Genomic DNA, 24,256 nt, shown 5'->3' on the forward strand with positions numbered 1-24,256 from the left:
GGCTCAGGAAGTGAAGTACATACTTTATTGATAAGTAATTACTTTTATACAATAGGCATTACAGTGAAGCAAATGCAAGAGGCGTAACGATTGATAGTAGAGATAGAACATACATGCGTAGCAAAAGTGGGCGTAACTGGGTGTAATTAAAGAACGTCATCAGGTATGATGTCACAATAGGGTGGTTCCATGAAAGAATTTTGCAATGTCAGCAGAAATACTTGGCAGAAATGCGCGCGCAGCAGCATGACGTATGATTGACGTGCGACTAGGGAGTGAAGGGGACTTGACATTTAGCTCTACATGTGGAGACAAGAAGTCTGGGGGGTCAAGTCAACCTAATCCCAAATCATATCTAACATCCTATGTTTAAAGAACTCTGTTATCCAAAAGAGAGGTCTCTTAGAGTAGAATCTTATTCTATACTGACTATACTGACTGTTAGTGCGTGTACAAGCGTCTAAGTGTCTACACTAGATGCGAGGGCAGAAGTCTTCCATGGTAATAGGGCTATGAATTACTTGCATAAAGACAGAGAAGCCGGGCCTTTGCTCGGTAGCTGGAAGAATGTTTACTTAAACTACTAGACAGGAATGCATTGGGCAGGGAGCGGAGCAGATAATTTCGAAGGTGAAATACAGTTCTTGGCAGGCAGCAAGCTGATGTCAGGCACCGTGAGCCGCGCAGGGAATGAGACAAAGTTCATGGTCACAGATGCAGGCTCAGACTGGAGCTTTCAGAGGCAGAAAGCAGGGAAAGGCTTGATGGCAGAATCAGGGCCTACTCGCCTGAACTGCAAAAATGGAGTAACTAAGCCATATAAAGTCGGTGGCCTTTCGTACTTAGGAATCGAATATCCAGCCCATTCATGGCGGATCTGAAAGAGGACATGTTGACGGTGGACGCACATGTATTTGCGTCTTCATAACTGGAACTGGAGGGAACATACATGTACTTGTAACATGCACATAGAACCGTTGGGGTCCAAGATAGGGGACATAACTGACCAGAAAAATCCATATTTCCACAGCCATCCAAAAATATACTTCAAGGTATCTAAACAATAGTTAAGATAAATCCCACAATTTGCCAATGTTAGAATGGCAATAACTATGCATTTTCTGGGAGCCAAAATCCAGCTTTCCAACTGCCCTCTCTTGATTGGCCAGCCCTTCCGAGGCTGAGTTAGAGCCGCTTGCTAAGGTGTCAAGTGTTGTGTCAGAGTAGACAATGGATTTCTTGTGGGTGGAGAACTTTAGCTGCAAAAGCCACAAGGCAGGAAGAGGATGGGGAGTCCAACTGGTCTTCAAAGGGAGATAGACAGTTTGGGACCAGCACAGACTGACCCCCACCTTACATTCTGTACCCCCAGGCACACATGAGCCTGAATAATTAGATTAGCCAGAGAGTGTGATAGTAAAACGTAGCCACACCAGTGGGTTGGCTTAGCCAGATCTAACCCCAAAGGAGAGACTTTCTCCTTGTTGGATTTTGAGAATGGTGCTTTCTGTTACAAGAATATGCACACTCTGGAGGAAGTGGTCATACACCTGGGTGGCACCCTGCATCCCATTGGTCTGGATGCCCCTCTGCTTGACGTTCAAAAACTGAGTAAATATTGGACAGCTTAATAGCTTTTCAGATCTGCTACCTGAAACTACAAGGAGAAGGACTGCCCTGCTGGAACCCTGGCCTGTACCCCAAATGGCTTCACTCTGAAGGACTGCATCTGCTGCACACTTGAAACTACAGCCCTAAGGATTCTGCCTTGCTTTAAGAGGGATTAAGGAGTGGACTCCCTGAAAGCTACAGGTTAACTGAACTCACCTGCATCATCTCTACCAAGAAGTCCCTATCTGGTTCCCTACATTGGATTTTTGTCGTTTTGGTGTCTTTTTGTTTAGGAAATTATAACACATTGTTAAAAATTGGAGTTAGGTTTCTATTGTGTGTTGTCTCTTACTTATTTATTGTATTGGTGTCTTTAAATGCTTTACACACCTGTCTCCTAAGTTATGCCTGCCTGCTCGTTGCTGCTACTAAAGGGTTGAGCAACGTATTAATTTGTTGAGACCTTGACTGACCCTTTTATTGTGTTTGTGGCCTTATTACTAGTGGTAAGACACTACTTATCACTATTAATAATCCACTTTCCAACTTATTAAATGGATGGCTTAGGCCTATCAAACCCGGTTACTTTGGCAGTATGAAATTGCATTTTTATAACTCCACAGGCAGGGTACACTGGTGGGCCTGTCATCATGTTTGCACAGTGTCTCTGGTCAGTGGTACAATGGGTGCTGCAGTCCACAAGCAACATTTAACTTACAGGCACTGGGTACACTTTGTACTATATACTATGGACTTATAGGTAGGTTAAATATGCCAGTTAGGAGTATTTCCAATTTCAATATGTTTTTAAGAGTCAGAGTAGGTCCAAAAAGCAGCAATAAAATCAGGCAAAAAGTAGGGGTGACTCTGCAGTAAGGCACATATTTGTATAAGTGGTAAGATAAAATATATGTGAAGTTGAAATAAGCTTTATTTCGATAAAACATATCTTAAAAGCACATACATAACAAACATGTGAGATCGAGAGGCGAGCCATAAGACTGTAACATCATCAAATTTCCAAAGCAGACGAGATAAAAATACATATAGACAAAATAAATAAGACAATTTTAAAAAAGAGATTATGTGCCAATCATAAAAAGGACTGCTTATGTGTGAGCTACAAGGGCTTTGCATCTTATGAGCCAGGACCATCTCAAAAATTTCGATAGGGCGCAAACATACAGGGATCGTGTGTCTGATTTTAGAATGCGCAAAGCCGTGAGATGGTCTCGCGTACCCAAATCTCTGCACAAAGGTTTAAGCCAGTAAGACCTTGGAATTTTGTATTTGGGACATGCAAATAGGACATGTGCAATTGACTCGATAAAATATATGTAACAAATCAGCAGCGGTGTCATGTTAGAGTAAATACTACCCCATGTTGCTATCTGCAAGATCAGTGAAATGCATTAAAGTATGTGCAATTCAAGGTGTTTTTGAGGTAAGTGTACATTTAGCTCTTGCTAGTACAGGACAAAGTTTGCTTGAAAAAACAACCTTTCACCCCTGTCAGAGTTTTTTTGATGTCATATCCTGTTAGGTTCCATAATGATCATGAAATGTCAATTCCACTAACTCCATAAATTTGGTGAAATTACAGCTCTGCCAGACAGAAGCTCGAACCTTTATAATGACCTTGTTTTCATCTAACTAAGAACCGAGCAACAAGCAATACTAAGAGAAGGCAAATATATATGCATTTCAAGTGTAACATTTCAGAGGTATCGTTTACATCACATGGATGTACTATGATTCGGATGTCAAGTTGCAGGATAAATTATCATCTCTTTTGATAACATTAATAGCTTAGAAAGACTCACATGGTGTAGTGCACTTCAGTCATTTTAAACTTATGTGGTCTAGTGTAGGAGTCCGATCAAGTCAATAGATTTTGGTAAATATGTGGAGGTCCATTACCATTTGTTCCTCTTCTATGTCACAATTCTTATCTTTGCCAGTGACTTTTAGGCAAGGACCCCCAGTGATAAAAGATTGCATACCTAATGAAAGGGGTCTTCTCCCTCATCTTTGTACTGTAGGTAAAGTAATATTTGGGTGTTGGACCTGACCATTTTGCAAGGTCACCCCTTATATTTTTGCTTTTCTTTGTTGAATCTGTTTTTGTAGCCTTGTAGGACTCTGCACACTTGTTCTCCATTTAATTTGTGTTTAACTGCTTGTGATCTCCCTCCTAAACATGGTAAAATTGGAATAGACATGATTGGTTCATTTACTTTACTGATAAGTCCATAGTATTTTGTAGTACATGTACCTAGGATCTGTAATTTAAATACTACTAGTAGGCTGTAGCCAGTAGCAGATGGCAGAGAATGAGGGTGGAGGGGCAAGGGGAAGTGGCGTTGGGTACAAAAAAAGAAATACCACTTACCTCTTCCGCTGGCGGCATTTCTCCTCAGCTTATTTGGTGAGTCCCAGAACCAGGAAGCATCCAGGCCTCCCTTAGCCAATCACAAGACTGCAATGCAGCATTGTGGTTGGCTCCCATAAGCCTAAGTGGAACACACCCAGTCCTAGCCTGCTGTCAGGATCAAGCCACTGTGTTGTGTTGCTCACAGAGCACTTTGTAGTCAGGCCCTCATTGCAAACATGTTTAGGTGGTGCATATTTAGGAGAACTTCAAATTCTGAAACCAAATTAATGTGATGGCACCTAAATTCAAGATGTGTTGAATACACATTCTTTTTACAAAGCAATTGGAGACTCCCGCCCTCTCTCTACGATAGGGCCAGAAATACTCACATTCCTGAGGTCAGTGTTTGGATCCAGAGAAGTTGCGCCTTTTGCTGTCAAAGTAAATGCAGCAATAACCTAGTACAAGATGCCCTCAGCAGTAGCACGCGTCCTCACAGCCGCCATCATTACTGCGACCCAGGGAAGTGGACAGGCAGAAGAAATAAACATATACTCAGCTGATGTGTAGACCTGCCCTTTCGTCATTGAAGGAACGACTCTTCCTACTATATTGTTTTTTTGCATCACTTGATAAACTAAAATGTAAACCTGCCTGAACCTACGCAGTTTACTTTATGAGACAGTAGAAGGAAAGTGTTGTGGAAACTGCACAGGCGGTTGTCAGCAATTACACAGGGGAGGAGAGAAACTTGTTTACCACATAACCCAGCATGTGTATACAAGCAGCTGAGTGGTAAAAACCCTTGGTCAAGAAATACCAGACTCTAGGGCTATTCAATATTGTATATATAAATATCTGCCATGCTAATTCCACATAAAATGACTAAAGCTGTGCAGGTTTGTTAAACTGGCTCCCAATTTCCCAAGACTGACAATGCAGCAGTCAGCCTGAAATTGGCCAGTCAGTGTTTTGGCAAACTCGCCATGCAACTGTAACACAAGACCTTAGATTAGTTCCAAATGCTCTCATTCTGGCAGCATATAAGCAACAGATCACGCCCACTACCGAGTTCGATTGTCACCTATCAGATTTCAAGATGCAGTGAATGAGAGGCTGGAGATGCCAAGAGTGAGACCCTTGATTACACAAGTACTGCTGCTTTTTAATATGCGCTTCTGCTACACTTGTCTTTGTGCTGTTGCACTCTTCTTGTTCCTGCTGCGCTTCTCTCACTCCTGCTCCTCTGTTGTGTAAATGCTGTTTTAAACAAAGAAAGCAGAGTATGAGGGGCACAGGAAGAATGCAGAGTAGCAGAGAGGCAAGGTCACATGATACCAGCACAGACGTAACAGAGACGTGCACAAGCAACAAAGATCTTGTAGACACACCACTTAGGTGCCTATTTTTGAATCTCACAAAGGATTAATGGATTTGAGGTGCACACTGCCCAACATGCAGTGTGACCGGAGACTAGGGGTGGGCTGTTGGGTGCCGGTAAACTTTGCTATGTGGTAGTTGTGGAGTTTTTGTTGAACTCCTTGCTCCAAGTGAATCGCATAGGGCAAAAAGCTCTGCCAACTCCGCTGGTGGATCGGAGTTTACCGCCCACCCTTAGCCCTGACAGTGAATAACTCCTAAAGACATTTTTCACTGTAGTAAGGCTACCTCTCCCATAGACTAACATCGAGTGACCTTTCTACACCTAATAAGTGACTTTAGTTTGGGAGCAGATAGAGAGACACTTCTTTCACTCAATTTAAACCATCTTCAATGGTAAAGTCGTTTTTCAAGTTACTATTCTGAAAATGCCACTTTCAGAAAGTTGGCATTTTCCTGCCTAAACCAAATGTGCCTTTTTGCGAGCATCACATGACTGGTCATGGCTCTCCCGTGGACAAAAGGGGCCTGGGTGTAGAGGGAGTGGGCCTTCCTGACAGGAAGGCTGAGGAGTTGTGCTCTGCCCTGATTACACTTCAAAGGAACCTGCCTACAGCACACACAAAGTGACACCAGGCCTGTCCTAGCCTTTGTCCCCCTAGCCAGGTTGGGGCTAAACCTAGGGAAGGGCAAAGAACTGACCTGGACTACTTTGAGAGTAGGCCAGAGATTGCACCCCACACACACACAAGCTTGCACTGGGTACAAAAGTCTCATCCTCAGAACTAGAATCAGAACCCTCCTGGACCTGTGCAAGATTCAGAAGAAGGAATGCCCTTCTCTCCATAGAACAAAGACTTGCCTTGAACCCAGAATTCCAAACGTAAATCCAAGAATCTGTTGGATGACCTCCTATTTGAGCTACAGGGATGCAACAGGCTCACAGAGGCCTCCCCTGCAACTGCTCAGCTGACCAGCACCAACTGAACCTGCCTCTGCAGGAGTGAGGTCCGACCCCCAAGTCGTCTCTCTCCAGGTCCTGGACTCTTGGCTGGTGTCAGAGTGTTCTACTCCAACCTGCAAAGAGCAACAACTGGGCTCCAGATGAACGTCTAGAGATTCTGTGCCCTCTGTATCAGAAACTACAGCTCACTTCTACTGCCAATGCGATGATTGGAATGTGACATGCTCTTTACGTTAGCAATGACCTCCTGTATCTCCCGCCAACTTGAAGCTTTGATCGCGCCCTGCTCTTCGCGCTGACAACAATCTTCCTGCAGCCTCTGCCAATGTGCAGCTCTGTCTGAGGCTCCTCACGTGGGACTGGACTGAATGAGAAGGTAAACTTCCATTGGGATGAACCTGATCCCTGTGCACAACCCACCCTCCATCATAGTCAGCCTGAACCTTTGACTTTGACTTGGTCCAGTGTGACCAGATAACCGCGATTGGCGTTTTGTGCTTCTTGGTGATATTTATTTACCAGAAACATAAAAATGCATAACTTCAGTTCAACTTATTGTGTGTTTGTCATTTTGGTGTCATTTTATGCCTTAAAATGTACTCTCTTTTTTTTAATTAGTTTGGGATTTTTCTGGAGTCGTGTTTTCACTCTATTACTGTTTGAGTGCTGCAGAAATACTTAACAAATTGCCTCTAAGTGAAGCCTGCCTTCTTTGTGTCAAGCTGCTTGAGAGATAAGCATAAGTTTATTTTGTGACTTTTGTTATTTACCTTGACAAGGATTGTGTTTATTATTTTAGTGGGGATTTCGCCCCTCTTCATTAATAACCCGATGTCTTAAAATGAATGTTCCAGGTACTGTAATATGGCTCAAAAAAGAAGCGGGCTGTTGAATGGTCTTACATGTTGGATTTGGTTTCTTAGATTGCTCTGCTGTAAGAATGCAGCGGTGATGGCACACGTCCAACGGTCCACCTAGCCATACTGTTGAATCATTGGAGTAGACAGAGTGTGCTGCAGGCCAAGGTGGCAGAATGATTTTGTGTTTATTGCCTGAACCATGGTTGCCCTCAGGAGTGTGGCAAGATCTGATGGTGTGTGAAAGAACTGCCATCAATGTCTATCACAGACAAACTGAAGATTGGAATTTTGGTAGGGCCACAAACATACATTGAAAGTATAAAGTTAGGATGGCTCGGTGGTGTTAAACAGTGCACAATAGTTATGAGGCAGAGTCTCGTGACACAACAGTGAACACAAGGTTCTCCTATGAACTTTTCACAAACTGGTTAGTCTTACACTGTGAACAGTCATATGTTCTTAGGCCATGCTGTGGCTGGTTCACCTACTTGTAAGCGGTCATGATGTGCACATTAATGGGCAGCGTGGGAAACTAAATATTGAAAACTCCCACCAAATTGGGAGGAAGCTGGTGGATGTTTACCAACCTTCACCCTCACCGTGGAGGTCTGAAGAAGCTTCAACAGGGAGTGCAGGCTTGTAATGACTTCATTCTGAGAGAGGATGTAAGCCCGATTCACGAACTACGGGCCAAATAGAAATTACATGTAATGTAGTAAAACTGCACTCCCGACCTTTTTCCGTCAGAACATTTCACCTACTCAGAGCAGTGGAATGTGTGGGTGTGAAATGGCCTCGAAATGAGACCTAGCATCATATGCAGTTGACTATTATTTTCTCCTGCAAAATGTAATACATTTTATTCTGTTGTGGACATCAAAGGTCTTGTAATTTCATCATTCAGTACTGGGGAGCATGTGCGTTGGGAAGCCGAATTTTAGAGAAAGGCTGTTAGGAACTATTATCAGTAGCAGCTAGAGCATTTAACACTGTAGTTTTCTGTTTTCTAATTTTATGATACGGACATAATAATAGAGGTGTCCTCCTTGAAACCGAACCAATGTGCCAGCTTAATTTGATAAGTGTTATGGTAGCCCAAGAAATGTTGGTAGATGATACAAATGATATAAACATAGGTTTTGAAAATGTCTTTGGGTTACAGTAATTTGAATTTCATGCCTGGTGTCGAGGCCAGTTTGTTAATTACATATCATTTATGGCAAAGATTGAAAAAATAGAAAATGGCAGAAGAAAGTGGCATATATATTATGCAGCCTGAAGCTATTTTTTATTAAAGAAATAATCCTTGTGTCAAATTTGATCACGTTTTGAGCATCTTTCGAAGAAATTAAAAGGTTGGCATCAGAACTGGTACCCTGCATAACCTTGATATATATCACATTTATCATAGGATGGCATTGAAACTATGATCATGGTAATTTGTTAATTTTCGCTACCAGTTATGGGGCCCTTATGATAAGTCATGCTGCAAAAATGCTAATCAAACTGAAGAGAGATGTCCAGACCTGCATTTATGTTTTTTCATAGGGATTGTTCTCATGTTGGATGCAGGTGGTATACATTCTTAAATTGTCATGGTCCAAGAGCAATGCTCATTGTAAAGTTCTTGCCAGTTCAGATTCAGATTCAAAATTCTTCATTCGGTACAAACAAGTTGACCATAACAGAGAAGTTATGCAATATCACTAACAATAATAATATAAACAGGATGAAATAAAGAATTCCAACAGTTAAAAAAACATATATAAGCATTTTTAAATAAAAACGATTATTCTATTCTCAGTCCTTAATTATAACAATAATAATTCAAAACAAACATCAATCCTAAAGACAGTCTAGATAGGAATAGCAATTTAAGAATTACGTACATCACACATAGCTCAAGTTCAGAAGATTTAGAGACCCCTCTTTTCTGTTGATTCCCAGAGGAATATATATATTAAAAGTGCCTAAATGTGAATACGCCATATTGGCTAGAAGATGATACCTCTCCTAATACTTGACAGTTCTTTTCCAGCTACATGCAGACGACAATGGCTCTGAAATCCCTAGTCCCCATTTGTTTTCCTGAGGTAGGCTTTTGGTTGAGTAGTGGCCCGAATTGTGTATTTTGGGACAGAACTTGGATTAAGGCTGGGGCTCCAGCCTGTGGCACTGACTGGTCGCATTCTCTGATCAATGGATAATGAGCATATCGAAAAACCTGTCCCTGTGCATTGTTCAGTGTCATTTGAGTGATTTATGGCATGTATGAGCTGATAAAGCTTGGGCGTTATGCTTCATAACCTCATTGCATTCTGCTTTGGTGTGATTTATTGGTCGGTTTTTTAAATCGTGTTGTTCTATGTAAACACGAGGACATATCACTGAGAAGCATGGTAACTGGAGGTGTTCATCAACATTATTGTAAATCCATTTGAATATAAATGCAACAACATTTTTTAATAATTAATCTGCAAGCCTATTTAAATTAAGATGTGTTAACAGTAATTCCTGGTGTTTTGGGCTCGCTTATTTCATATTTGAAGCTGTTACCTTAGAGCTTGCTTGCATATGCTTTATTGTTCTTCTCTAGTGTTCTTGCAGCTCTTGGTGCTCGTTTTCCTCTTCTTTCCTGGGTAGGTTAATTGTAAATAATCTAAAGTATCCTTCGAATTTGCTTTGCCTTAAAGCAGCAGTAACAGCCTAATTACAAATAAGGTGTATGCTCCATTTCAAATCATCATAAACCCACTGTTTAGTATCACATTTGTTTGTGGGTGGTTTCGTGCGGTTTTTCTCTCAAACATTCGGTATCACAGTCATTTGAAAATAGAGCATAATCTGTGCGGACATCTAGTATGTATTTCAACATCTGCTTCCTCTGTCCCAGATTTCCCAGATGAACCCCATTGTTCCTGATCTTTAGCTATTGAGTACTGCATGTATTGTTGAGCATGGAAAGGAAGTGTAGAGATTTACTGTAGTGGCACAGGTGCTGTTTCAGACAATTTTGGGCACCTGTATGTTTGAAAACGGAGATAGAAAGACACGAGAGGCACCCAGATAGCATGACCTGCATGGCCTACATGGCACAGCGCACCATAGCATGCCTCATGTAGGTCTAAATAACATGATCACTTGACCCCCCCCCATGCAACTCCACAGCACAGTATTCTATGATGCTGCTCTGCTGATGCCGTGATGTCCCAGTGACGGGTGTATGCTGAGAATGTTACTGTTCAAAGGTGTAACTCTGTAACTGTTACTGGCTGCTGCTTGCTTTACTTGGCAGGTGATGACCTTCAGTTGTGCAGTCTCTCCTTCAATAAATTTACTCCTCAACCAGACCGCCTCAGAGTGAATTACTACAGATTTCTGAGCACGATTTGACTACACAGCGGAAACCGCCGGCTGAGTCTTTCACTTTCAAGTCTGCTTTCAATTTCCCTGGCCTTCCTCAACTTGGTCTCAACTGGTGTGCCACTTCTCAACTGCTGGATGTCTCATCACCTGCCTGCGTCTTCTCTACTCGTCTGGATGTTCTTTTCAAAGAGCAGTCGTTATCGCTCTGACCCCGTGTGGACCTATAGCTCTTCCCATTCACCTAGCCTCTGTGCTTGCCTAAAGATACTAATTATGGACTTTCATCAACTGTACCTGCTGATCCTTGTCTGCCGACAGAGCCTCTTCATCCTCTTTCTAGCAGTCTCCTTCCTGTTTCACTGCCTCTCATTCCTGTTGTTGGGGCAGTCCAGGATTGGATGCTGTCGAGTTGGAGAGTACCATTTCTTGTCCCTCTGTTGTCGACTTGCTGGTGGGTCAATTTTTTATCTTTTATTTCTGCCCCGGCTACCTACGGCTGTTTCCGCATGCCTGCCCTGTGAAAGGACTCACACGTGCTTGTACATGTGCATTCGGGCATGCACGCTCACGCTGAAGAACTCTCGCGTTTGTGCATGCTCCCACATCATGTCCTTCAATATTAACAGTGCATTACCATGGGGATCATCTGCATTGTTTAGTGCTTTCCCCATGTCACTTCTAACAGCCCTGCTAGTGCGCTGCCATGACAACCATGCCCATTGTTTAGCGTGCCTCCTGCTTGACCCTGTTTGTACAGCAACGCTGTGTTTACTCCACGGATCCTTTCCTATACAGCGTCTTCTTCAATATTCTGGCCGCATTCAATCTCAATTTGTTCATGAGCATTGCGAACTTTGGTGATTCGCACACCATTGCCACTTTCTACTTTTTCTGCCTCTTACTGCCTGTTGTGGATTTCAGTGATTCATACACTTTAGTCAGAGTTTCAAACATTTTGCACATAAGTTGACCCATGTGCTCATCACAGTGATTCGCACACTTTCTACTTACTCTGTTCTGCACTGTTTCTTCTACGCGTATTCCAGTGATTCGCGCACTGTTCCTTCATTGCTTTGTTGTGCACTAACTTTTCTACTTGGATCCTAGTGATTCACATACTGTTCTTTCAATTTGACATTGTGGTTACATTACTTGTACCTCACTGCAATACTATTACATTGAATTTTGATATATATATTTTTTTTATCTATCATGTGTACCATGCAATCCATTTCTCCCCCTCCATCTTTCCTAGGTACCCCAGGAGAACCACCTGTTAAATGGGATGTCTGGTTCGATGCATTCGAAACCTACTTAGGTGCCATCGGAGCTTTAAGGTTTTGTGCTGAGAGGAAAAAGTGCCTACTACTCCATTCTTTAGGCTTTGAGGGCAGGTCAATTTTTAAGCACTTACCAGAGTTGGCTTCCGATGACAATGAAGACTTGGATGAATTTCAAGCAGCTGTACACAAACTCAAGATACGCTTCGACAGACAACCCAGTTTAATGGTTCTGAGGCATACATTTTTTAAGAGGAAGCAAACCGATGGTGAAGACGTTGATGCTTACGTTTCTGTTTTAGGAGATTGGATTCAGTATGTATTTTTGAAAACTTTACTGAACAACTCATCAGAGACCAGTTTGTCTGTCAGAGCAGGGATAAGCATATTAGGCAGAAACGGCTTGCCATGGGGAACCTGTCCATCAATGAGACAATTAAGGTTGCAAAAAAGCATCGAAATTTTGCAAGTTTCTCTTAAGGAGCTTGATGAAAAATCCATCGAAAATGTAAATAATGTTGGAGTATCTAACAAAATAAAACATGGATCTGTTAAGAACAGTGCCAACAACACCACCTGATTTAAATCTGATGTCACCATTCCCAACAACATTTGTCTCCGATGTGGTAGCCCTCCTCACTCCAAGGGTAAAAAATGTCCCTCTACCAATGTTATGTGCAAGTTTTGTAAAAAGATGGGTCAGTATGCTACAGTCTGCCTCGAGAAGAAGTTCCAGAAGAAAAGTGTAGCTTGTATTGTAGAATCAGATGATGACTCAGAGCTGGAAATCATTTCTGTTGTTCTAGATGATATTTCCTCGAGCAATGTTATGGGTGAACCCCTAACTGGTAATCCTTCTCAATGTGTTGGCCTCATTGTTGAAATACTGGTTGGAGATAAGAAACTCTGTTAGTGGACTCTGGCGCCAGGATTACTATGATAACTCAAAAGTTGTTCACCGAAACATGGGGTAACAGGGAATTATTACCTCCTATCGTTCCCCTGTCTCCTATGAGGGACGTAAAATTGAACTTTTGGGTTTCATTGAAGATGTCCTGATATACAAAGGTAAAAGGATCAGAGGGAAAATTTACGTTGCCGTCAAGAGGCTTAACATTCTTGGGTGGTTCCACCAAGGCTTGTTCGTTATGATACTCAAGCCAGGCACCAAGGAGCAGGTTATGCTTGTTACCTGTGAAGATGAGGGTACTAAATGGAAAATCGAGTTTCCTTCTGTTGTTTGTGATACGCTTGGAAAAATATCAGGGTTCAAACACAAAATTATTGTAAGTAACGGTGCGACCCCAGTCAAGCTCAAACCCAGAGGTGTCCCATTTATCATTAGAGATGACCTTGATAAAGAACTCAAGGGTTTGTGTGATAAGGGCATCATCAAACCAATGAAATCATCACTATGGTTGTCACCCCCGGTTGTGGCCCACAAGTGTGATGGGCAGTTGCATGTGCGTATCTACCTCAGGTCTCTCAACAAAGAGATCTTTGTGTACTCTCACCCTTTGCCTAGAATCACTGAACTATTCACCAGTGTTAAGGGTGCCCAGGTGTTCTCCAAGCTAGACCTGGCTTGCGCATTGCACCAGATCGAATTGCACCCGACTCCCATTCTCTCACTGCCTTTGTGTACCCTCTTGGAACATTTCGATATTGGAGGATGCCTTTTGGGCTTGCTTCCGCTGCGTCGGTGTTCCAGAGGGTTATGCAGAACCTGTTGAGCGAGGTTGAAGGGGTGCTTGTCTTTCAAGACTAAGTGCTGATCTTTGCCAAAGACAATGACTCACACGACAACATCCTCAGAAAGATTCTCAACATTTTCAAAAAGAATGGTGTTGTTCTCAAGACCAAGAAATGCAAATTCCACTGCAAAGAGATTGAATACCTTGATCATTGCTATCACACAAAGGTATTGAGCCTAGGCAGGGACTTATTGATGGTATATCTAACGCTTCTGTACCCAAGGACAAGACTGGTGTCAAATCTCTGCTAGGTTTATTCAAATATTTATTCCTACTTACGCTTCCATTGTTCAGCCCTTTAGCAACATGCTTAAATGGTAGCCAAGTTTAATTGGTATGAAGAATGTGATTGTGCGTTCAATGTAGTTAAGTCATCTCTAAAGAACAGTGATGCTCTCACACCATTTGACTCTGACTTGCCCTGTTGTATAGCTGTGGATGCCAGTCAGGTTGGATTAGGCGCTATTCTCACACAAAGTTGTGGGGACAAGGAAAACACTGTTGCTCTTGCATCTAGGGTGCTGAGGAGTGCTGAGAGCCAATGTTCCTTCATTGAGAAGGAATTTCTTGCTTGTTTGTGGGCCATTGAAAAATATCGCCCATATGTGTGGGGAAGACATTTCAAACTTGTCACAGACCACAAACCTCTGGTTTCCATACTGGGTTCCGGTCCTAGCAAGTGTTGTACACCCAGGATAACTAGAATGGTTAGCAAGCTTCTTCAATACCAATTTGATGTTTCACATATTCCTGGTGGGAAAAATGGTGGGGCAGATTTTCTTTCCCGCCTCCCTCAGAGCAGTAATGGTTGTGAAGGTACTAGTTTGCAAGATTTGGGTGAGGAAGATTGTTTTGTGGCTGCCATGGATATTTCTGATCATGCTGTTGGGTCTGAAGAGGATTGGAGAGCTTCCTCATTAGAGGATAATCTTCTCCAACAAGTGTGTTAGAGAAGGGTGGCCTAGGGAAAAGGTGTTGTCTACCCTCTTACAACCCTATTGGAAAGTTGAATCTGAAATCTCATTAGAAGATGGTGTTCTCATGAGGTGTGACAAACTTATCCCTCCCCACTCTGTTAGACCCGTCATTATCAAGAAAGCTCATGAGGGACATTTAGGTGCCACGCTCACCAAACGGCATGTTTGTCAGGATTTCTGGTGTCCAGGTATGGATGCTGATATTGGTGTCCTAGTGGAAAATTGTCCTGTATGTTGCTCAGCTGAGAACACCTTAAGGTTGCCACTCCTCCCCTTTCGCCCATCAAGTGTCCTTCTGATCCCTGGGTAAAAGTAGGGGTTGACATCATGGGACCATATGAGGTATTACCTTTGGGGAGAAGGTACATTTTAGTATTGATGGACTATGCATCAAAGTGGCCTGCTATTAAGTTGGTCAAGGAAGCTAGTTCTACCAGTGTCACCAAGTTTTTGAAGGAGGTTTTCCTGAGGGGAGGGTTTCCCCAGGTTTTTGTTTCGGATAATGGGACTCAATTTCTGAGTGAAGAATTTGAGTTTTTCTTAATCTCAAGTGGTGTGAAACATTTAGAGCGTTCCCTCTATCACCCACAGACCAACGGTCTTGTAGAAAGAATTAACCTTGTGGTAAGTGAGTGTGTTAAGTGGGCCGTGGGCGGTCACCATGATGTTGTGAAGCCATTAGAGAGCATGCTTTGGTTTTATAGGACCATCCCTCACTCATCCACTAAAGTTTCCCCATTTGAGCTTTTGAGGGGAAAGAAGGCCGCTGCATGCTTCAGGCCCGGATGGATGAGCAGATGGTTAAAATCTGAGTCCAATGTAGACTCCCTGATGGAAATTGTCAAGGTTAATTCTGAATCAGTACTATGTAAACAAAAACCAGAAAAAGGTGCCAAGGTTGTTTCTCTTGGTGTTGGTTACTTTGTTCGAATTAAGATTCCTGTGCATACTAAGAAAGGGAAGTGTAAATATGGTGAACCTATCAAAGTTATCAAGATTGGTAACAATGCTGTTCAAGTGGAAGGAGGTCATTGGTGGAACCTGTCTAAAGTGGTCACAACAAGAGCAAGTCCCCCGTTGAGTGGCCAAGAAGACATTGTTCCCCCGGTTCCTCTTGAACGTAGGAGGAGTTCCCGAGTCATCGTTACTCCTAGAAGGTTTCATGAATGATATTTGCACCTTATGCTCTGTGTTCTTGTGCATTTTGCAAAACTTACTTTCGTTTTTTTTGTTTATTAATTCTCTTTGTTCTGTAGGAGAAAGGGAGGTATGTTGTATTCTATGATGCTGCTCTGCTGATGCCGTGATGTCACAGTGTCTGGTGCATGCTGAGAATGTTACTGTTCAAATGTGGAACTCTGGAACTGTTACAGGTTGCTGTTTGGCTTTACTTGGCAGGTGATGACCTTCAGCTGCGTAGTCTCTCCTTCAAAAAATTCACTCTTCAACCTGACCGCCTCAGAGTGAATTACTACAGATTTCTTATCAGTCCATGCTTTCTTCAAATTTATTGCATTATCTGCCAACCCATCACAACCAACATGACTCCCTATCTAGTTTACACGCTCCTAACTTTTGGTGTCCCTTGTTACAGCTGCAACCAGGACATTATCAGACTGGAGATGAAACAGTACAAAAAAATATAAAAAGCATAACTTCCATTATTCTCCCAATACCTGGAGGGAATCTCTGCTGTATTCAACAGGACCACCCCAACACTGCTACAATTTAGGAAAGAGCTGAAGACACACCCCTTTAAAGAATTCTACCTCTGATGAAGGAAGAGTTCATGTATACTAGCCCTCCCTCATTGAGACTATATCTTACGCTTTGACAATGTGCAGTGCTCAGCTGCCTTCTGGTTAGGTTTGTGCTAAACCAAAAGCACTTCCTATGTAATTAGATTGGTTATGTAAGAGCGGATGCAAAGAAATCTGTAAGTTTTGCCAGGAGCTGTGAAGCTAAAGGGCTTTTGGTAGCAGACAGTACTAGAATCCACCAATCCTAGCGCTCCAGTCACGAACTGAAGAACGCTGGTGGGACAACTGATCTTACAGGTGTCCAGGCTACTAATTCAATTAAACACAAGGAGATGATGGACGGAGCGCTGAAACTTTTGAGACACTCACCCCCAGTCACAGATCTGGGTTGAATCCATCACCATTCTTTAGCTCACTTTGCCACCCCAGTTCAGACCCAGCTATATGCAAATCAGTCTTGTCCCTGTGCCTCATGGGAACATGTTAGCCTGAACTGCCAAGCCTTGTCTTCCCTGGACCAGAAACAAGCATCCTGGGACCTGTTTTGGTCTAACAGCCCTCATCAGACAGGCTAGCTTGAATCCACTGACAAAGTGAGCAAGAGACCCACCTCTGGGCATACCCTGCCAACTTAGGGCGAACAAAGCAAGCAAAAGGAAATGATGGACCAAGCGCTGAAACTTTTCAGACACTCACCCCCAGTCACAGATCTGGGTTTAATCCATCATCGTTCTTTAACTCACTTCACCATCCCAGTTCAGACACAGCTATATACAAATCAGTCTTGACCCTCTGCCTCATGGGAACAGTCCAGCCCGAACTGCCAAGCCATGTCTTGCCTGGACCGGAAACAAGCATCCTGGGACTGGTGGGGGTGAGTCTCTGAAAAGTTTCAGCGCTCCGTCCATCATCTCCTTGTGTTTGCTTTGTTTGCCCTAAGTTGGCAGGGTATTCCCAGACGTGGGTCCCTTGCTCACTTTGCCACTGGATTCAGCTAACCTGGCTAATGAGGGATGTTAGCCCAGAACCGATCCCAGGATGTTTGTTTCCGGTCCAGGGAAGACATGGCTTGGCAGTTTGGGCTGGACTGTTCCCATGAGGCACAGGGTCAAGACTGATTTGCATATAGCTGTGTCTGAACTGGAGGACCCTTATGGTTACCAACCCTTAGAAGACCATGAGGACATCAGGTATGAGGATATGGCAAATGCCAGTAGACTGGTCACCTCATTAGACACTGGCCTGGTCTCTCCTTCTACCGTGGCTATGGGGCAAAGTACCTCGTTCACTTTTGTGGTGAGGAAGGCAGCTGAGGTCCTGGACCTTCAATTGCCCCTATTGGCAGTCAAAACAAATTTCTAGATTGAGGTTCTTCAACTATGAGTCACCACATCCAAACCACTTCTCCCTTACACTGATGCCCTCACCGACGTCCTGCTTGGGGTCTGGTTCAAACCCTGCACAGGGGCTCTTTCCCACAGGGCAATCATCTACCACCACTGACCCACCGGGGGTACCGCAGTTTACTCACCAGCACCCCACCCTGGAGAGCTCCAGGCTTTCACCTTCAAAATCAACTCTGGCACGTTCCCTACAATAGGAACCCAAGAGGCTGGATACCTTCAGGAAGAAGATGTTCTCTTCTACCAGGTTGGTGAATACCATGTTCCTCTTAGGCCGATACTCCCATATGATCTGGGACTTGAGTCTCGGAGGAGCCCAAATCCATACTCTCTCAAGCAATGACTGACGGGAGATAGGTAGTCAAGTTCACCATACGATGTGGTCTGATACAACAGACCCGCTGGGAAAAGAGATTTAATTATTGGTGGCCCTTACTCGCCACGCCTGGTTGTGAATCACTGGCTTTTCAGGTGATGTCCAGGCCTCCCTCATGAACATGCCATTTGATGGCTCCCATTTGTTTGGCAGGAAGGTGGGCTCGGGATCGCTTTAAGGAAAGCAAGGCTACAGCCAGGTCTTTGGGCCTTTCTATGGCCCTTTGCCAACCCCAGTCCGTCTTCCTCCCCTTTCATGGCCATGGAAGGGGTTTTTAACCATGTCTCTACCCTCCCAGCCACCCCAGCGAGCAGGTTTTACAACCTTTTTGTGGCAGAGGACATGCTCCCCATAGACCATGTGGGACAGGGTAGCCAGAGGTTGGGCCAGTCCCCCCTCTTCCTCCAAACCCCTTTAGTTTGACCTCCAACCATCATAGGCATCCAGTGAGGGGCAGGATCTACCATCATATGCACCACTGGAGGTCAATATCATCTGACTATTGGGTTTTGCAGATTGTCCAAAAGGGATACCCTCCCATTTATGAACATCCCTTCTAACAGGCTGACGGGGAACCATCTCTCCTTACTCTGTCAGGAAGTGTTGGCTTTCTTGGCCAAAGGCCCCATAGCGAGAGGGTGCTGACATCAGAATTAGGTTGTGGTTGCTATTCCTGCTACTTTCTGGTACCAATGAAGGACAGAGGACTCTGTCCTATACTAGATCTGTGCCTTTTCATCTCTTCCTCAAAGAGGAAAATTGCACAACGCTTATGCTCACTCATGTTCAGTCTTCCCTGGACCCAGGAGACCGGATGGTACTGTTGAACTTGCCAGACGTATATTTTCACATCCCCATCCTGCATGCCCACAGACCCTACCTGTGATTCACAGTGGGCCAAGCGCACGTTCAGTTTTCCGGTGTCCCATTTGGCCTTACCAGCTCCCCTCAGGTCTTCACCAAGTGATGGCAGTGGTTGCAGCACAACCAGAGAACAAGGGTGCCAGTCTTTCCTAATCTCAACGATTAGCTGTTGAAGGCAAGCTCAGCTCGCTCAAAGCAGGGTTGTATGACGGAATCCCACATGCATTTACCCTGCATGCCTTTACATGCGACGTTACCGCATGTTACTTTACAACACAAGTTGTTACAACAACTTCCCTTAGGGGGTCGCTGGACTTTAAAATAGTAGAAATTATTATTCCAACTCCAGTCTACGCAACAGTAGGGAAGGCGTTGGACTTAAAATCCACCACCAGTCTAACAACGTGCCCCCCAAAGCAATTTCTTTTAACAACTTGCAGGTTAAAGAAATGCATCGTAACGTTGCAGTCAGGGTAGTGGCTGTGTGGTAAAGGCAGGTCATTGTTCTGACTGCAGGGGAAAGGATGTTTCCCCCATGGGCAGTCGTCTCCCACCCCCAAACTACGTTGGACCTCCTGCACTCACTGGAGTACACCATCAACATGCCAAAGTCACACCCTCCTCCTCAGATGCTCCCCTTCATCTGAGCTGTTCTGAAAACAGTGCAGTTTGGGGCCTGTCCTTCCAAGTGGTGAGTCTGGGATATACAAGCTATGATACTAATGTTTCAGTCTCTAGCCTGGATGTTGGGGAGACTGATTCAAAGGCTGTTGGGACTCATGGCCTCCTGCATCCTACTTGTGACACATGCCCATTGGCATATGCAGCTCTGCAGTGGGATCTGAAGATCCAGTGGGCACAGCATCAGTGCAATCTCTCCAACATGGTCCAATTATAGTGTAAAGGGTTAACTCTTTTAAGGATCCTAGCTTAGCACATCAGTTTCATAGTTCCTCGTGGCTCCACACTTCCGGTGTGGAAAGTCACAAAAAGAAACTGACTTGAAAACGCTGAGGTGGTGTCAAAATATATACATTTCCTGTGCGGAGGACACCAATGACGCCTTGCAGAGCCGAACGACACCACCACCTACCAGCACACAGAGGTACTGCTCATCAACATTTTCCAGATACAGTCTGACAACTGGGGAATATTCTAAGGCAAGGAATCTGCAGCTAGATGGAGTCTCTACAAGATGAGGAGTTACCGAAGGTAAGTAACTTGCTCATTAGGAATGCATACTAGCTCAGACACATATATGCACACCTAATGTTTCACAATGATATGACATGATACAAATAATGACCAATGCAATTTGAAAGATAGAAGAGACAGAAATTGCAGTGAAGTGTGAACCCTATTGACATGCCATAGTAATGCCATCCATATTGTCATAAGAGGTTCTCAGTGAAGGGTTGTTTTCTGAGTAGGTATGTGGATTTTTACTAATGATATAAGTCGATTGTTAATAATCTTTACGATAGAAGGCAAGATATTTTCTAACAAAAGCTGTTGTTTGTAAATTAACCAACACACATTTTTCTTCCATTCTTTAAAAAAACAAAAACAAAGGAGAGTGATGGCGAGGACCTTGAAGGGATGGAAGAAGAGTCTGGGAGTGAAGAAACTAGCTCTGAGCTGCGTGAAGACCAGACTGACACATCCTCCGCAGATATACCTCCTATGAGGCCAAGAGGAACGGTCCCCGTACAGAGCAGTAAAGAGTCTCTTCGACACACAGCTGCAAAGAAGGATACGAGAGAGCGGAGAACACGAGCTTTCTCCCATATTGAGAGAGAAAAGCAGAATTCCAACAAGAGTGTGAGTACAAGATGGAATTTAGTTTAAACCCAACCGCTGGTTATCGAGAAAATTCATGAAAATCCTTATGAATGTGAATTATTTATTTAAACCCATCCCTTAGTTTTGAGATAATTTCCTTTCTGCCTTTGATGTTTGATGATTCATGTCTTAAAGCAGTGGTACTCCATGTAGGGCCCATGGCCTGTTAGTGGAACGTCAGACATTTCCTTATGGCCCACAGACCATTCTCTAGGACCCTTGGCATACTGAGACTTGTAGCAGAGAAAGCTGCTCGAGTTCCATTTTTTTGTAAATTCTGCTGGTTAAGCAACACTGTTTAGAGATTCTGGGTTTTGATGCTCTAGTAATTTCAGCTTGTTGTATGAGTAGGGCTATCCTGCTCGTACAACAAGCTGAAATTCCTCTAAAAGAAGAGTTAAAAATCTGCAAAGCAAAGAAAACAATGTTGTAAGGCTACTTGTGTTCTCCTTATCACGGGACGTGTTCCACAAGATCAATGGCAGGCAAAGTGGATTTAAAAGTGTGCCAAAAATGATTTACCGAAAGGCTCTCACTTGGTCTGTTTTTTCATTAGATTTATTAATGTAGCCAAAAAAATAGTACAATGCAGAAAATCAACTGTATGCTCTAGGTACATAAATTGTTTAAAGAAACAATGCACGATCCAGATTAAAATGACTAAATCCAATAACTAGGTCATTTAAAATAAGTAACAGATGCTCTGCTCAAGAAAAAAATAACCGTGTGAGAGAGAGAACTCGTAAATAGTGCACTTGTCCAACAAGTTTGACATAAAGTTAAAAAAAGCCAACAGTGCAACCGTGCCAAGTAAGTTAGTGAGCCTGCAGTCAGTAGAGCTCCAAAGCAATACTATAGTAAGTATGCAAAATATTCACTAAATGTAAGTGCTCTAGCAAAAATAGCTCCTAATGAAAAAAGCAGCACAGATCAACAGAGATCAGAGCAGAGTGAAAGCCCAGATACAAAATGAACTCCACCGGAGTCTATGTATACTGTTTCAGGCGCTACACGTTATACAAAACAAACTGTGACAATTTTAAATTCCTAACATATAGTCAGCAACAGATTTATTAAAGAAGATCTTACAAAAAAATGAAACAAGTCTATTGATTTCCACCCGGACATATATATCATTAAAATCCAAAACACATTATTAACTATTGTGCAATCATTCATAATTATATATCTTTCGGCCAAGGTAAATTAACATTGCATGAATTCATTTATTTCACATTGTCACACCATTCTTCCTGCATGCGTCATAGTGAAAGAAACTTCACATAATAGGAAATCGAAATATTCACTTCTGCTAACATGCTGTAGCCTTGAAAGGTTACAGCAAATTGTCTAAAAAAAAGATACAGTGATGAGCAAGACCAGCAGATGAAAATTCACAATATTTTTCGGTTTTACAGAGAGATAAACTTGTGCACATTTATGTTGTACACATTATTTTAAGACCCACAGTTAGCAACACAAAAATAATGTTTACATTTTTGAATTGTAAATTAGTTTCACTATCAGCAAGGTGGCCATGGTCGTAGGCTAAGACTATGGAAGTATATGAAAAGGTGTGGGCACTGGGTTCATAAGTACAATGAGGCAGGATCGGTAAGTGTGGGAGGGGGGTCACACAGGTAGCTAAAAAGAACACAATATTCTGCAACTATTTTGCTGGTCCTTCACCTACATGTCACTCAATATAAAATGTAATTCACACACCTTAAATAGAAAATGAATGCACGTTAAACAAACTGTGGATATGCACTTTTTTGGTAGGAGCTCTATTGGTTCATGTGATCACTACAGGCTTCAGATTTCTGTGTGTAACAGGAGAATCACCGACTTGAAAACAGGTTGGCGCTTGTGCAAAAACTGATGTGTATTTGGAGTGCTATGAGGTCCCATCCTGTGACAGTAAGCACTGTGAATATGCAAGACATTAGTGTGTGTGGGGAGGAGGGGTGAAACTTGCGTAATTTGCTGTTGCGCAAATATATGAAATTACAACATAATTACGCATAATTATGTGAAATGCATCTTGCATTAAAAGATTTACCCGAATAGTGCATGTATGTAATGTAATTTCGAGTTGATTTCTGAATGCTTGCATTCAAATCACTACTGCTTGCTTTCAGATCTGTTTTTTTTGCACTAAAAAGTAACCCAAACGGTCTGCTTGGGTAAATAAAATTCTACCTGAAATGTTTGTTTAACACACACATTAAAGAAACCACCCCTCACATTTAAAAGATTACTATTCATGTTTGGATTTGTACTTTCACACTCAAAATTACCTGTTAGGTCCGCTAGTGTAAAAAATCTACCTTAAATGCTTGTTGACTGCCAGCGTTAAAAAAAACTGCCACTTGTATTCAAAACACTGCTGCTCGCACTCAAAAATAACCTGAATATACACCCTACGTTACAATTTCTCCCCAAACAGGAGTCTCATTAGGTGGCAAGGCATAATGGTATAATCTCTGTAATTTTACCTAAATCTCGTTACATGATTATTACCATAATCACACCTGCATAATTAAAAATTCCCCTAAACCAAGTTATTAGTTCAAAAAGGTACAACACACACAAACACACAGTATAACATAAGCCACACAATTTAAAAATGTATGTGCTACACAGAGTATTAAATATTCTGCTGGAAAATTTGCAAAAAATATTTGAGAGTCATTTTCTAGTAATCTTTTGAAAATCTGTTATTTTATTCTGTCCTCAAAAAATCCTCCACCTAGCCCCCTCCTGTCTCCCTCAAAAAGCCGCAGCATTGATGTGGCCAATTGGACATGTATGTCTTAGCCCCCAAGAAAATGTTTTGAGTACCATGTCTTAAATGAATAGTGTACTTGAATGTCATTGCTACATAAGAAAGATTAATGTACTCCGAGAAAATGCATCTTTTGTAAAAAAAATATTATTTGTACAAACCACATTGCCATACCTTTTGGGGGCAACAAAAATGGAATCTACTAGAAGGATTTTAGTGACTAATTTACCATTTCCCTCGAACTATTTTGTGATGTACATGTGACTATTTCACAATGGGAGTTCTTGCATACATACACCACACCACTTTTTTGAGCATCTAGTAAACTGAATTCACCTCCAGCTAAATTCATCAACAGTAAAAGGACGAAGAAAGACTAAGGGGCTGTTTTAGAGTTTGGCAGAGAGGGTGCGCCCTCACTGCGGTAATGCAGTACCTTCTCCACCAGATTCATGGCCTGCCCACCTGATTTACAGTCAAGCCTACTCCGGCTGTATCGCTGACCTACTCCTCCAATGGCCCGACTGAGTACTTGCCGCTGGAGGTTAGCCATTCACCACCTGCCCACCTAGTGATCAGATGGCTTTCTTTTTTGGTGTCCTTCACCACCAGGTAAAACCTCAGGTTGAAGGGAACTAAGACAAATAATGTATCCCC

The 24,256-nt window shown here is 42.8% G+C and overlaps 1 protein-coding gene across 3 annotated transcripts in view; it reads left to right on the forward strand.

Annotated features, from left to right (window-relative positions):
* Positions 1 to 24,256, forward strand: part of SFMBT2 (Scm like with four mbt domains 2) — an 819,725-nt gene that overhangs the window by 776,996 nt on the left and 18,473 nt on the right. For all 3 annotated transcript variants that reach the window (XM_085653540.1, XM_085653542.1, XM_085653541.1), the window contains one exon: positions 20,542 to 20,790. In XM_085653540.1, coding sequence (XP_085509666.1) covers positions 20,542 to 20,790 — 249 coding nt within the window. The remainder of the gene's footprint in view (positions 1 to 20,541; positions 20,791 to 24,256) is intronic.

The sequence above is a fragment of the Triturus cristatus genome, chromosome 4_1 (genome assembly GCF_964204655.1).
Source record: "Triturus cristatus chromosome 4_1, aTriCri1.1, whole genome shotgun sequence".
Taxonomy (NCBI): domain Eukaryota; kingdom Metazoa; phylum Chordata; class Amphibia; order Caudata; family Salamandridae; genus Triturus; species Triturus cristatus.